At 36.4% G+C, this 15,788-nt stretch overlaps 4 protein-coding genes across 4 annotated transcripts; 3 read left to right on the top strand and 1 right to left on the bottom strand.

Moving 5' to 3' along the window:
- Positions 1 to 521: 521 nt before the first annotated feature.
- GCK72_005778 (uncharacterized protein) lies at positions 522 to 1,161 on the bottom strand (the record flags this gene model as incomplete). The annotated part of the gene is made up of 4 exons (XM_003102433.2): positions 522 to 668; positions 714 to 920; positions 973 to 1,062; positions 1,132 to 1,161. The coding sequence occupies 4 exons, from the start codon at positions 1,159 to 1,161 to the stop codon at positions 522 to 524; spliced, it is 474 nt and encodes a 157-aa protein (XP_003102481.2).
- A 3,236-nt stretch (positions 1,162 to 4,397) lies between these two features.
- Positions 4,398 to 5,443, top strand: GCK72_005777 (uncharacterized protein; the record flags this gene model as incomplete). Its single annotated transcript, XM_003102450.2, has 3 exons — positions 4,398 to 4,506; positions 4,986 to 5,157; positions 5,383 to 5,443. The coding sequence occupies 3 exons, from the start codon at positions 4,398 to 4,400 to the stop codon at positions 5,441 to 5,443; spliced, it is 342 nt and encodes a 113-aa protein (XP_003102498.2).
- A 494-nt stretch (positions 5,444 to 5,937) lies between these two features.
- On the top strand, positions 5,938 to 7,761 carry GCK72_005776 (uncharacterized protein; the record flags this gene model as incomplete). The annotated part of the gene is made up of 7 exons (XM_003102394.2): positions 5,938 to 6,009; positions 6,314 to 6,466; positions 6,515 to 6,635; positions 6,683 to 6,792; positions 6,837 to 6,965; positions 7,019 to 7,173; positions 7,656 to 7,761. 7 exons carry the CDS (start codon positions 5,938 to 5,940, stop codon positions 7,759 to 7,761), a joined length of 846 nt encoding a protein of 281 aa, XP_003102442.1.
- A 397-nt stretch (positions 7,762 to 8,158) lies between these two features.
- GCK72_005775 (uncharacterized protein) lies at positions 8,159 to 14,570 on the top strand (the record flags this gene model as incomplete). The annotated part of the gene is made up of 16 exons (XM_053725335.1): positions 8,159 to 8,203; positions 8,645 to 8,873; positions 9,094 to 9,181; positions 9,303 to 9,456; positions 9,559 to 9,947; positions 9,994 to 10,218; positions 10,265 to 10,496; positions 10,546 to 10,947; positions 10,997 to 11,322; positions 11,370 to 11,527; positions 11,574 to 11,891; positions 11,941 to 12,053; positions 12,103 to 13,372; positions 13,420 to 13,962; positions 14,200 to 14,423; positions 14,472 to 14,570. The coding sequence occupies 16 exons, from the start codon at positions 8,159 to 8,161 to the stop codon at positions 14,568 to 14,570; spliced, it is 4,815 nt and encodes a 1,604-aa protein (XP_053589529.1).
- Between the last annotated feature and the right edge of the window lie 1,218 nt (positions 14,571 to 15,788).

Genomic DNA, 15,788 nt, shown 5'->3' with positions numbered 1-15,788 from the left:
AAAGATTACTTCAAAAAGTCAAGAAAACATGTAGACCGTCCGACCTGAAACTTAGTTATAAGTTAAACATGATAGCTATTAAATGTTCGTAACGTTGAAAAGCATACATTACGTTTAAAAACAAACAACTGAGATTCATCGTACATCGATTGGCCTAAGGTCTCAGGAAGAAAACAAAGGAAGTATGAAACATATGGATTATATAGCTAAAAGTATTCTTGAAAATGTTCCTGTTTGAAATTAAGAAATTTTTGTTTTATAAATCTGAAACCATTTTGTCTTAAAAATAAATAAATGGCCGGCCGGTTACGTCTGCAGTTGCTCGTCATGGTGTTGGCAGACGATGTGCAACAAACTACGACAAATGAGGCCCGGACAAGCGATGGACACAAAATATATACACTGTTTTCAGCAGTGGAAAAATGTTGTTTTTAAGAAAGCAGTTAGAAAATATAGAAAACATGTTTTCCAGTTATAATTAACAAGTTTATTAAACAGAAATCGATATGAAAAACAGAAATTTACAAATCTTGATATGCATTGGATCGGAAAGGATGAGCTGGCTCAATCACAATGTTTTGTCGTTCTGCTTCTGAGCTTGCTTGAACTTCACGATAAATAACTGTACAAGGAACAACATAGAAGATGGTTTGAACGATGAAAAAAAGCTGGAAAAGTTTCACAATTCATCAACTACGGGACACAAGACTTACTCCTGAAGCAATGTATCCAGCCGAAGTACCATAGAGAGATCTGTTAGCAAAAGAGAACGAAAGCCATACAGAGATAACACAGAGTACAGCGAGAATGAAAGAATAGACTAGCTCAACAACATTCCAAGCGACACTTCCATTTGAGATACTTTCCATAAGTTCATCCTGAATTCGAAGAGCAAAGATTACTGTAGCTGCTGCAGAGATCTATAACAGAACGCTTATTTGGAATACTGATCTGATGTATTCAATAACTTACAACCAGAGAAACTATGATTGTGAACCACAGAATCCCGTTGTCTCCAGACGCTGTAGACCCAATACAAATAGCTAAAATAATGGCATTGAGCTGAAAAGGAAGGAATTGGAGTTATGAAACAATTGGAAAGAAGTATATTTGAAACTCTATCAGACGTACCGCTTGAAGAGGTTTGAAAAAATGAGGCATTTTAAGAAAAATGTTATCCTCATTTTCAAAAATGTTTCCAAGAGTTTGCATAATTATCGATCGACTGATTGGTTTTAGAGCAGTAATCGAGCGAGGGAGGGGACACAGTGGTTTATCGATGGTCAATGACTGTTGACAATGAAGAGAATGCACAGAGCACGAGTATCTTATCAAGAACATTATAGTGCACATGATTGCGTATTCATTTTAGTTTGTAGGAATTGTGGGGGAGGTATAGAAAAAAACGGTGGCAGATAGGAGATTGAGTCAGGTTCTGGAAAAAAAATGGAATGAAATAAAGCTTCTCAGAAAACTGAGATTCTTCGGAAGGCTGCAATTTTCAAGATTATGATTCAGTAGTCAAAACTGTTCAGCAAAACACAAATTACTCTACAGTAATACTTCTTTGAGAATGTAATTCATCTTTGGATTATTGAAACTACAGTATTATTCATAACTGAAAACTGGTCATCAGAAGTGTACTCCTTAAAAATGGCTAGACTGCAAAAAAGAAAACACACATCACTTTTCTCGAAAGATTTTGCTGAAAAAAACGGGAAAAACGATAATCAACTAATTAGAGAGACGACGTCAAAGTAATTTGAGTAGTCGATGGGTGGGAAGAGAAGATGGATGGCTTAACTTATTCTCACACGTTTTTTCACTTCACTTCTCTATTCTGAAAGTGTTCTCTTCTTTTCTTTTTTAGTTTTTCTACTTTCAGTTTCTTCTTTTTCTGATCCTTTCTCTTCATATCCTTTTTTCAATTCATCATTACTTCCTCTTTCCGTCTGTTCATCTTCTTTTTATCACCTACTTCCAAAACGTTTCACTTGTCTCTCATCCATCTTATCACATGGTTTAAAGCACTCAATTTGCTCAGAGAAAGAGCTCTCTTGAGAGAGAAATTATATTTTTATGATGAACTAAAGTGTGTATTCTCTATCCAATATCTCTCATTTTTGGGTTGTTTTTGAGTTATTCTAATTAGTTAAACTACAAACAACTCCATCATGTGCCATTAGCTTTTTCAGCTAACCTTTCCTCTTTTTTCAGCTCATTTTCAGTTCATTTCGAAGCAATTTTGTTCGATATTTCAGAAACCCATAATTTAAATAATTCATGTTCTTAGTTAGTTATACATAGTGATTAATGTGTGCAATTATGAAAGCACAAATCAGATCCCAAAACTCATTTCACAGTAGACAGAATGGTGTGAAGTGGTGGAATATAAAATATGTATTCTTGGTTTTTTTCCAGTTCTTGAAGGGGTTCACAGTAGATCCAGAAACAGGAATAAACTTATCAAGTTCAAAATTCTTACAAAATGATTGATCCCTTTTTCTGTGCTGCTATAATCTAGAGTGAGACACAAACTACAATTAGCTGTATCTCTAAAAGGTCGATCCTAAACTTCAAATGTCATTCGAAGGTTTTATTGTTTTGTTTCACGGCCGTCCGATCTGAAATTGAGCCACGGGTCCATAGTCCAACCCCCGCATTTTACTAATTGGAATTCTTTTTTTCCTTTTTCTTTAAATGTTCACACACAAGAAATCTTGATTATAATCAGTTATTAATTTCAAGTTCTTCCATTTATCTCAATTTTGTAGAATGCACTGAATGGGTCATAAAGAACATTATAAATGAGTCTACACACCTGATCAAAAGATCCCCGAAAAATCAAAAATCTTCATCCGCGAATTTCTTTTTTCTTCTTCTTCTTCTGTCCCGTCTGATTCATTGTAAAAGAGTTGCTCACCTGGAAAAAACGCAAAAATAATAGCTTCCACTCGTTCTTTTCCTTTACTCCTCTCACCACATTTATCCTCCATTTTCTGTCTCTTTTTAGTTACAACTCACTCGATTTTTTCGACCCGGAAGACACCCTTTATTCGTTGTTTTCCCAAATACTTTCAACACTTTTTGTACTTTTTCAACCTTTTACCAAAATGAATTCAGAAGACGTAGTGCTTGAGGGTTGTCTTGGATAAACATCGACTCTTTTCTTCAAATGAAATTTAAAATTGAAATTGGTTCGGAGAGGTTCAAAAGTTTCTTTTCAATGCATTTAAAATCATTTTCTTTCTAAATTTCAGCTCTCCGTACTTTCTGTAAATGAGTCATCTGTACTGAGAATATAACGTCATTAACCGTTTAGAATTACTATAATAAAAACCTGATTTCCAGATTTCTTTAGCTTAATCCAGTTCCTGATAACTTTCCCATTCCTGTTTTCGTTGTTACCTATCGCAAATTTTTCAATTTAGTTTTCGCCCACTTCTGTGGGAAAACACTGTCTTTCCATCCCACGGTTTCCAGGTTTTTAGTATAAACATATTTTGCTTTTACTTTCGAGAGAAGTGTTTGAAGTTTTGAAAGTATTTATATTGTAAGTTTTTATTATAGAATCCGTCTATGGATCTGCAGTTAAACTTTCATAAATTTTGAGCTAGAAATCACTTCCAATATTTCGTTCTAGAGATTTTCCATAAATCTGGTTATAATAAAGCACCAGTAGTTCTAAATATACCAATTGTAAAGTACTTTCCTTTGTCATTTTCTCACTCAATCATCTCTCTGATTCCTGTCAATCAGTCAATCATTTCGAAAACAACTGCTCATTTTCTTCTTTTTTCTTATAATTGAGCTGCTTGACAAATAGCATGAAAGAGGAATGAATACGGGAATAAAAAAAGATTTGGGTGTGTTTTCTTCCACACCGGCTGACAACCAAATAGACCTCTTTTTCCTTCTTCTTTTCCCTTTTCCTCCGTTTAGATTTTTCAACAAATTCATCCAGAGAAAAACAAAATCTCTTTCTTTTTGATACACTCTCACTCTTTCCGTTTAAATGTGTATCCACTAAACTTGTTACTTTTTTACTTTTTTCATTTGTCTTTTCTAGTTTTTATCTCATTTTTAATTTCATACTCGTGGTCGTCATTGTTGTAAAAAGAGAAAAAAGAGGCGGGTTTCCAGGAAACGACATCGTAAAATATATTCTTCTTCTCATGCTTCACATAAGTTTATTCTTCATTTTTTACGACATCCATGACTTTTTCCATAGGAAATTCAATTTGTAGATTGTCATTATTCCAGTGTTTCCATGATTATTCTTTCTCAATTCAACCAAGCTTTCTCCATTTTGAGAAAAAAAAACTGGTTTCAAGCCTCTCTATTTTTTGGCTCCGAAAAAACTTACCGTTTACAGGAGCTATAATATCTCGCATTCAATGTCCGACATAGCAAATAGTGGAACATTTTTGCAAGCGTCATCCCCAATCGACTCTGCTCTTTTCTTTGTTTTTGCTGCTTTTATTCTTAACGTCATCGTCGTGATAAGTAAGTTAACTCTCGTTTTTTCGTTTGCAAACTTCCTTTTTTTGGGTGGTTTCGTCATCAAAAATGTAATAAAAATTTGGATTTTTGAATAAATGAATAGGTTCCGGGTTACTTGAAGATGTAGAAAGATGTAATTAATATTTTAAGTAATGAGTAGTTGAAAAAAACAACACTAGAAATCAAGCTTTTGAATTCTTGTAATAAAACCAGAGGAAAATATTCTAAATATTGGAATGGTGTGCTTTTTGAAAAGAATTGAATCTTACCGATAAGAAGTGTTCATTTTTGCAACTCACAGTTGAACCAAATGATATTGGGGGAGATTATATCACCGGTCATCCAAATATCTATTGAGATCAGAAGACGTACTTCTAGCTGAAAATTGCAATATCTTTCGGACTATAACTGTTCTCATTTGTGCTTAAGCAAAAGTGTTCTTCACATAAAATCCAGAAAATCATCATTGATATTCGTTTCAGTAGCATTCTGCTATTTCGATCCGGCACCCCATGAACCTGCTCTCGTATACCGTACCTACCATACATTACGTCGTTTGAGTCGACGAAATGCAGAAGCACGAATTCGAATGTCCATAAAATCAGAAGAACAAGAGGAGGAAAGCAACGATTCACCGGCTCAAGTGCTCTTTGTGTAGATCAATCGCTTCTTCTTCCTTCCACTTCTTCTAGTTCACCTCTGTCTGTAGTGTGTGCTCTCCAAGCTTTTCACGGTTTATGTTCCTTCAATTTCTCTGAAAAATATGAAAAATGTTATTCCCAGTTCATTCGGATTCAGAGAAGTTGAAAACATGTCCGTGTTCTGTACTTCTTTTTGAAATTCCATAAAATTCTCTCAGAAATAATTCTTTATTTTCAGCTCAACTCCTGGTCAACAACTACATTGTGATGTATGCAATTCGGTTTTGAAACTGGTATAATTACAGTTCTTTGTATTAATTTCTCTTATATTTTGTCTGTGAATTTGATCTCTCAACGTTTGGAATATTATTTTTTGGAGTTGTTGAAAAAAGTGATGTCTAAAAATGAACATTTGATGATTTATTCATAAAATTGAGTGACGCAAAAATTGGTTTTCAAAGTTCTGAAGAGCACTGTGAACAGTTGAAATAAGTAGAGATTTGAATTTCGAGAATTCTTGAACAACTTGATTTAAATTCTGATTTCTCCGAGAAGCTACCTGATGTTTGATAATTGAGCTCAGTTCCTATGATTCGGATGAAGTGAAACCGAAAAATAACGAGAGTTGACTCATTTCCTGGTAATCAAACAAAAGAAGCGGTAGTGTTCCAAATCTATTAATAGACAAATACAGAGAGCCGACGGACGAATTTGGACACCTGCTCCCTCCAGAATTGACCCATTCCAAAATGAACAAACATACTGACCAGTGTCACATGAAATACACTGTACAATGAGGTCTTTACTAATTGTTTTAATATTTTCAACATTTTTTGCAACTTTGGAAACTAGAATTCTTCACAGGGTAAGTCTTTCAGATAGTGTTCATTCTGATAATAATTTACGTTTCTCCTGATGGATGCAACGTGAAAATAATCAAAATTGAGTCTCAATTGTGACTCCAAAATCTTTTTATGAAAAGTATGGCTCGTCTCGCGTGTCTGGAAAAAATAAGGATAGTTTGAAAGTGATTATTTTTCAACTGGTATCTACCGTTTCAACTTTACGAACATTCTTTCATTTTAGTCATCTATGACTCGACAGATTATTGAAGATTAGGATTTTTGATGAATCTAACTGAAAATAAAGAAAGCAAGTATCATTTTCAGCCTCGTGACTTCCGATGTGGTCGATTGATTGTCTTTGGAGACAGTTTATCGGATGACGGCGTTGAAGCTGAAGGAGAAAGTCACGGATTTCTGAGAAACTGTAATGGAAAAGTATGGCCGGAGTATGTAAATGCAATGTTGGAATGTGATAGAGTATGTTGTCAACTTCCATAACTTTTTCCAAACTATCTCATTTCACAGTATGTAAACTACGCATACAGCGGAGCGAAATCGGGAATAGGAAACTTCTATTTCGACTCTTTTTCGGGAATTCAATGGCAGATCAATCAGTTTTTGTCGAATAACAAATTTCTATCGGATGGTGAGTCAGAAGATTTGAAACAGCATGATTTTCAGTGTGATGTTCAGACCCGTTGGTGATTCTCCAAACGGGAGGAACCATTGATTTCTTCGGTGGAGATACGAATTCGACTGAAGTTGTAGAGAATATTCAACAGACTATTCAGAATATCACACAGGTGACTTTTTTCTATTAGTGTTCTTTCAGTTTAGGTAATTTCAGACAATGTCATCTGGAACTCTTGTTATTTTATCTCTTCTGGATGTTTCCAATAGTCCAGGTGTTCAAGCAGCAGAAGATTCTGAAATTCTTCAAGAACGACTTGGTCACTTGATATCAGAGACTAATCGGGTAATACTCTTCACTTTGTGTGTTTTTTAAAAATCATTTCCTTGTAATTTCAGCAACTACATCATATTGTTCTTGATAGTGATCTGGGCACTCGCCGTCTAAATCCATTTCTTCGTGTTCGACTAATCGATATCAATACAGTGGCATTAGCAGCTATGCAATCATTGAATACAACTGAGCCGTTCACTCATCACTCTCCGGATCTCATGTCAGTTTTTCCATTTGGAAAGAGAGTGAAATAGGAAAAAAGATAACGAAAAGAAACTTTGAAACTACTTACAAAATGATTAGAGAAGTGTCGGTTTCAGCGGTTTCTTTTTTGTCATTAAACAAATATTCCAGTAGAGTATTTTATCGAAGCGGTCATAAGTTCTTTCTTGATAATAACTTTTATGTGGAGAGAAAGAGTCAAAAATTAGATTTATGATGAGAATAAATCGGAAGACTTGAGAGGAACCGGATAGAAGTCTTAATGTATGAAAGTTGATAAACTGTTTGAATTGAATCCCTCATTGAAACATCCCGCACAGAAAATTTAATTGTATCGAGTCTGGAAGTTCGGATTTATTTATTACTAGTGGCCCGGTTTTCAAATGTTCGGGTGCCTAAATTTGTATACAATCAACAAAATAAAACATACAAGTAGATCTTAAGATGTTGTTTACCGACTAACTGTTATGCTTTTTCCAGACCCCAAGCAATATATAAATATGCTTATCACGACCTCTGGAATCCTTCAACAATCGTCCATTACCACATCGCAAAGGAAATCGTTCGAAATCTTCAGCAATTCTAGTTTGTTTTCATTCGTCTCTCCAGCTCTCTTCCCAACTTTTCTGTATAATAAAGTACCAAACTTTTTCTATTAATCTGCATTCTTATAAATCATTACCCAGTGCCTCCCATTTCTAAACGGAACTGTCTTTCTCACATCATAAATTCACATTTTTATGTCCAAGACCCAAGGAATTTCAGCACAAAATCAAACAACCAACTAAGCTCCTTTTCCCTACTTTCATTTCGTTTTCACTTCAAAATCATCACTAATACGATGCATTGCATGCTAGCTATACAAGTGTCTAAACGCTGACAAAATTCGTTACGTTAATGATAATGATAAGGAAAATTTTGGGAGTGAAAGGGGACGGTGTGATAAAATAAGAGCGAGCGGTTTTGGTTTCATTTTGGCAACGATGGCCGGCATGGGCTCCGCCAATATCGTACACACCATTTTACTGGTATGTTTTTATTTGTTTTTTGATATAAGCTCTAGTGGATAGACTTCCAAATGGAAATTATTAGTACTATGTTGTGGTACGATAGAGTTTTCAATATCTACAGTCAAAAGCGCACTTTGACCTGCGGTTCCAACCACAGTTCCTCATCAAATTTTAAAGACTCTAATAAAAAATAATCACTGAACTTTCATTGGTTTGACTATAAAGTTTATAGACTAAAGAGTAGTTCCGTTAGGTTTTGTTATAGATCTTTGAAGTTCTCGAATCAGTTTCAGGATGGTTCTGAGAGGATTCAAGGATTCAGCATAGCTTTTAGATGAAGCTTGCTTTGTTGAATATTGAAAAGTTTCTCTTTATGGTTTTGAAGATTTTAAGATCTGAACGAGAGACCATCGGAATTGAACTATGAAATTAGATTCCTTGATGCAAATCAATTTTCAGGTGGGAGGATTAGTCCTCACCGCTGGAGTTCTTGGAGTGGTAATTGCAATTCTCGTGAATGAATCCAACAACAACAACAACAACGTCGTCAATCCTGGAACTAACACCATCTACAATGAAACCTTGATCTACAACAGTACCTTGGTCTTCAATTCAACCAACACTGTCAACAATACAAATACCTACAATCAGACTGTTATCCAAGTTCAAACTGTATACGTTGATTCATGTAAGAATGACGAACTTAAATTAAGATTTTCGTGCATAAGTTTGCCAAGAACTACGCTTCTTATCAGTTTTTGGTTTAGCAAAATGAGTTTCTGATCATGATAAGCACATCGAAATTATGTGATGTAACTGAAAGAATGATGACTCTGTTCTTGGAGAAAATGTTTGATTTAATAAAACAAACCCGAATAGAAAGATCTGGAAAACCAAATAATTTTCAGCGAAAGCTGTCAATGTTGCACCACCGAAACAGATTCCATCCTCGAATTCAAAATATCAGTCATATCAACAAGTTGTCCAGTTGTTCAAGTAAGTTTTCTGAAGCAGATAGAAGGCATTTTTAGATGTAATGAACATTTACGGTGGTTTCAATCTGAATAAAAAAACAAAATAATATATTCCAAACTAAATTTTAATTTTTTAATTGAAGGGCCTCCGTGAATCTGTCCGCTGATCCATGCAATGACTTCTACGCCTACACATGTGGAAACTTCCAAGGGGACATGAGTTTTGACGTTTCTGATAACTCAAACGTCAATGATATGGTCTCAAAACTCTCTGATGATGCTTACATCAGCACTGCGGTCAGTTTTAGGAGAGCATTGGAACAAGATGCGATTCGAGAATATCTCCGTTCACTCCGTAGATATTTCAGATGATTCACTGTGTGATATTCTCTTTTTCAGCCTCTCCCAGTCCAACAAACTCGTTGGTATTTCGATCAATGCGTGAGTGCTCGTCAAAACTGGAACACAATCGTTGCAAGTGGAAAAGTTGTCACCGATGCTATCAACAAACTCGGTGCTGGATCAACTGGATTCGAACAATCCACTCAATTCCCATTCCCAATGTTGGATCAAAACAAAGATGTTACCACTTATCCAGGAAAGCTCGGACTCGGATATCTCGTTGGATCTCTCACTGCTTCTGGAGTCGATACTTTTGTGTCTGCTGGAGTTGATACGAACTGGAAAGATCCTGCTGGTCCAGAAGGATTCGCTTATTTGATCGATCAGCCATCCACTTTTGCTCCGAATACCTACTATCTGAAGGATTGGGACGCATTGAATGCACAGTAAGTCTCAGAGAGTTGAATATTTGATAATTCCATACATTTCCAGACTCAATGACTCAATCACCAGCACAATGCTTCTGTTGGCTCAAGTTCAGAACAAAAATCTTGATTTGAACATTCTTGCGAAAGATGTTCAAGACATCATCCATCTTGATTATGTTCTTGCCACTAACTTCTCTACTGATGATACCACTCGTCGTCAATATGATAGAAGTTACAATCCAAACACTTTGGCTCAGCTCAGATCTCTTTACCATGATGATATCTTCAGGTTTGTTCTTTTCAAAACAACATTTGTTCAGAAAATTCATTTTCAGTTGGCACATGTTCTTGCCACTTGCTGTCGGAACCGCCGAGCAAGTTCTTGATAAACTTCTCAATCAAGCGACTTACAATTATTATATTGTTATGGAGCCAGCAAAGATCAACATGCTTTTCGAGGCACTCAATGATCAGAACAAGTACGGAATCACTCCAAGAGCTGTTGTCAATTATCTCTATTACCGTCTCGTTGACTCATTGAGCAATTTCCTTCCATGGCCAACAACTGTAAGTGAAATATATCCGGAGCATAAAGTAGAGAATGTCTTAATTTCAGACGACAATCGCTCGTCCATTCGTCAAGATCCAAAGACAACCAGTTGGACGTCCAAGACACGTTCTTCCACACGAAAGAAAATATGAAATCAAGCAAATCGATGATATTTCTGATGCTCAATACAGTTGTGCTGCTGAAACTATTGATCAAATGCAATATGCCAACGCTCGTGTCTTCGTTGACAAGATCTACCCAACTGCCGATGATCGTAAGAATGTTCGTGAACATGTTGCCAAGGTTGCCAGCAGTATTGTCATTGGATTCCGTTCAATGATTGATCAACTCAACTGGATGACCAGTTCAACCAAAAAGGGCGCTTACAATAAGATTGAGAATCTTGTCAAGAACATCGCTTACCCAGATTGGATCACTGATGATGCTATGTTGACTCAATATCATGTTGTAAGCTAAACATTATGTTTCAATTCCACAATTATGTACATTTTTCCAGCCTATGAACTTCAAACAAACCGATGACTACATTACAATGTATTTCAACGCTCAAGACTTCAATCTCTATGCTCAATGGGATCAACTTGTTCAAGGACCAGCCGATCGTACTGGATTCAACGGACCTCCAGGAGTCACGAATGCTTGGTATCAACCAGAATTGAACTCAATTACTTTCCCAGCTGGAATTCTGAAAAAGCCATTCTATGACTTCAACTGGCCAGCTTCTGTGAACTTCGGAGCTATGGGAGTGATTGCTGGACACGAATTAACTCATGGATTTGATGATCAAGGAGTCCAATGGAATGGAGTCGGAACTCTTAGCGGGTAATTGAACGGAAAGTGTTAATTTATAACAATGTTGTGACATTCAGATGGATGGATGACCAATCAAAGGTCTCATTCACCAACATGGCTCAATGCGTAGTGGATGAATACAGTGGTTTCTGCCCACTCGACAAGGCAACATATGGAGCAGCTGCGTGTATCGATGGAGCTCAGACTCAGGGAGAAAACATTGCAGATAACGGAGGTTTACTCTTCCATTCTGAACTTCTATTCATTTCTTCGTTTTTCAGGAATCCACTCTGCTTTCCGTGCTTACAAGAACTACGTTGACCTATATGGACCAGATCCAGTTCTTCCAGATGACAGTTTCCAATATTTCAATCCAGATCAGCTTTTCTTCTTGAGTTTCGCTCAAGTTTGGTGTCAACTTCCATATAAGGATTACCAATTCCTTCGTCAAATTCTTGTTGATGTTCACTCTCCATCCATCTATCGTGTTCTTGGAACAATTCAAAATTTCCCAGCATTCAAGACTGCATTCAACTGTCCAGCTTCCACGTATGCACCAGACAAGCATTGCAACGTTTGGGTTTCCGATATTGATACCAGTAAGATTTTTAGTATATTGATACATTTAATTTCAAAAACTCCTTTCAGCTTACGGACTTCCAAATGTTCAAACCGATTTGAATGTGGCTCCAGAAGCACCGATCACTGCCACTAATGTTGACAAGATGAATGCTTATCAAATGGCTGTAAACTACTATTCCGTAAGTATCGTTTCGTTTTCTGAGTCATTCAATGAGATTCATATTTCAGAAATCCGTTAACACCAAGATTGATCCATGCAGCGATTTTTACGGATATGCCTGTGGAACATTCAATCAACCAGTGTCCTTCACTACCGCCCGTGCTCAGAACCTCATCTACATGTCCCAAAAACTTGAAGATCCAGCTTATCAACCAACTATCCAAGGCTGTTCTGCTCTAACCAAAGAGAAACAATTGTACACCGCTTGTGTGGCAGCGACTGCTTCTTCACAAACCGAAGACCAACTTCTCATTTCAAAGAACTACATTCAAGCGAGAGTAACAGCACTTCAAGGATTCCTCGGAACACCATTCACACTTGTTGCTGGAGGTGCTGCTACTCTTCCAAACGCCAAACAACTGGGTGATGCTCTCGGATATCTCTCATTCGAGCAAGGAATCGACACTCTTGTTAGTCCACTTGTTGATACATATTGGCCGGATAACAGTAAGGGATATCAAATGTTCATTGACCAGAATACTGCTTACTTGTCAAAGACATACTATCAGCCAGCTGCGTGGAAGATTGAGAAGCCAAAGTATTACAATATGGCTTATGGAGTTATTAAGAGATATGCAAGGGAACAAAACATCAATTTACCTGATTCATTCAATGATACTCTTTCAAAAGTTTTGGATTATGAACAAAATATTGCCACTAAATACAGTACTGACGATGACACCCGTAGGCAATTCGGTCGTTCTTGGAATCTTGTGAATGTTGGAGACTTGGGAAAGACTTACAGCTTCTTGGATTGGATCACATATCTTGGACACGCTCCATCAACTGTCAAGGACAAGGTGACGAATGTCAACTACCAAGTATCTGTTATGGAAATTGATAGACTCACTCATTTCTCTGCCGACTACGCCACACTAGATTCAAATCTTCTTGTTAACTTGCTCTACGTTCGTCTTATTCTCGGAAATGCTCAGTATATTCCATCTTATGCATCAGCATTCAAGGGAATGACTGAAGAGTCAGTTTTCCTTGGACTTTCCAGAAGAAAGACAATTCCAAATAACATTCCACCAAGTTCTGATATTGCTGCAAATGGACCAGGATGCGCCAGTGTTGCCAATAATTTGATGCAGTTTGCCAACGGACGTGTTTTCATTGATTACATGTATCCAACCCCTCAAGATGTGACTAATATTCGTGCTTCTGCTGGCGGTATCATCAAGAATGTAATCAGTTCATTCCAAGGAATGATCGATCAATTAGATTGGATGAGTCCGGATACAAAGAAGAAGGCTTATGACAAGACTGTCAATATTCGTGAGTTTTGATTCTTTCGAACTCTCTTGATCAATCAATAATTTCAGAACAGAACATTGCTTTCCCTGATTGGATCGCTAATGACACTCAACTCAGCAACTATTACAATGATCTGAAGCTTGATCCTGCTGACAACTATTATGATATTCTTGATAAGCTCACAAAGTTCAACATTGAGATTCAATACAACCAATTGAATGCCGCTATGACCGACAGAACTGATTTCTTGGGACAACCAGGAACAGTCAATGCTTGGTATCAACCTGAATTGAACTCGATTACATTCCCAGCTGGTATTCTTGTTCCTCCATATTTCCAACCAAACTGGCCACCAAGTATCAACTACGGAGGAATGGGATTGGTTGCTGGACACGAGTTGACTCACGGATTCGATGATCAAGGAGTTCAATGGGGACCGACTGGAAATCTTGCTGGATGGATGGACGATAACTCAAAGACTGGATTCGTTAATATGGCACAATGTGTTATTAACGAGTATAACAACTTCTGTCCATTGAATGCCACTATGTACACACCAAATTGTGTCAAGGGATCTCAAACTCAAGGAGAGAATATTGCTGATAACGGAGGTACGAACATTCATAATAAAACTAAGAAATAGTGTAAAACTTGCCTGAAGATCATAGTTCAATGTTTTTTGGTTTCTCATGGCTTGAATACCGTTTTCATTCACCAAGAATTCTTGGAATTTCAGTTGAGTTAGAAAAACAAACACCAGGTGTTTTCTTCAGCCTGTTATATTAGTTTTATGAACAATAGTCTCTAATTTCCCGCTAGTAATTATCCTTCGAAAAACATTTTTCCAGGAATTCATGCTGCTTTCAATGCATACAAGACTCACCAAGCCCTCGATGGACCAGATCCACGTCTTCCTGATCGTCTCTTCGGACAATTCACTCATGACCAACTTTTCTTCATGAGTTTCGCTCAAGTTTGGTGTGAAGTCCGTCGTACGGATGAGGCATTGTATACTCAAATTATGGTTGATCCACATTCACCATCAATGTACAGAGTCTTCGGAACCATTCAGGTACACGTCTTACACTCGAAGTGAAAGCTTTCAACAACTTGTTTTCAGAATTTCCCAGCATTCCAAACTGCTTTCAACTGTCCCCTTGGATCAAATAGTGCTCCAACAAATCACTGTGAAGTCTGGGTTCCAGGAAAGTATCAATAGATCTGAATTTAGAGCTTTTTTTGTCATGACTCCTACTATTTCTCCTTTGTTCTCAACTATTCTTCATTTCACAATGAATTTTTCTTCTGAATCTGAAATCTGACTCGATTTTTCAGAACAAAAGACAACAGAAAAATGGAAAATCTGTTCTATGAAAAGAAAACAAATTCAATTATCCAATAGAGTATCCGTGAAAGAAATCAGAAGAGAAATGTTCAATTGATCACTCATTTTTCATAGGCAGCTGAGAGTCTGAGAAAACAAAAAACGACGAAATCTGAGAAATCGAAGCAGCTGAAAATAGCAGAAAATGCATTTTCTAGCTGCTTCAGAGACTACTTTTTAGATTTTATCTTAACTTTTCCCGTCATTATTTCAAAGTTTCTGAGTTGTGAAGTTCAAGAAATTCGATCAATTCAAATTATAGGGCAGTGCAAAAGTTGTTATTCGTTTGAGGTTTTTGCTTGAAAATTTTTTCTAGCTCTCTTTCTTTTAAACAAATTTCAATTAAATTCTTAGTTTTTAAAATAGTAATTGTTGAAGAAGAGATGTGGTTTTGCTCCAACTACTGTAGATATTTTCTCTTTCTTTACACATGAGAAAGCTTGGGTTACAATAACTCAATTTGAAATACTTTTCAAAAATCCTTGACTTTATCTTGAATCCACCTCTTTCAATATCCAATCTCTCGAAAATGCTTCAAATTACAAATGTTTTCCATTTCAGAAAGATATTCATAAAATAGATTTGTATGATATTCTTGATTGGAAACAACACTAGAAACTATTCAGTTTGCTATCCAATTTTCATAATTGAAGATAATCGAAGTCTCGAATTCCCTTTCTCGATGCTCTTATTTTTTGAATTATTTCTGACTTTTGTTTCATTTTATTTCGTTATAAAAGGGGTTTATGTTGCTGCGAGGATTCGAAGTTTTCATCGAAATTTGACTGCTTTATTGATAATTTATTTGTTGCAATGGTTTGAAGGACTCATTTCAAATTTACTCATAAAACCATATGAAATTGGTTATTGGCCACTCGGAGGTGAGTTGATTCCTTTGATTTTGTGCTTTCTGATTCAATAAATTGTAACTTGTCAGACGAAATTTCTCATATCAAATTATATTTTCTATTTTCTTGCGTTTTTGAAACGTCATTTATGCTGAAAAACAATCAGTTTTCGATTAGATTCGAATTCAATCATAAAATAAAATAT

Source organism: Caenorhabditis remanei, chromosome II (genome assembly GCF_010183535.1).
Source record: "Caenorhabditis remanei strain PX506 chromosome II, whole genome shotgun sequence".
NCBI classification, from domain to species: domain Eukaryota; kingdom Metazoa; phylum Nematoda; class Chromadorea; order Rhabditida; family Rhabditidae; genus Caenorhabditis; species Caenorhabditis remanei.
This window is presented reverse-complemented; position numbering and strand designations above follow the sequence as displayed.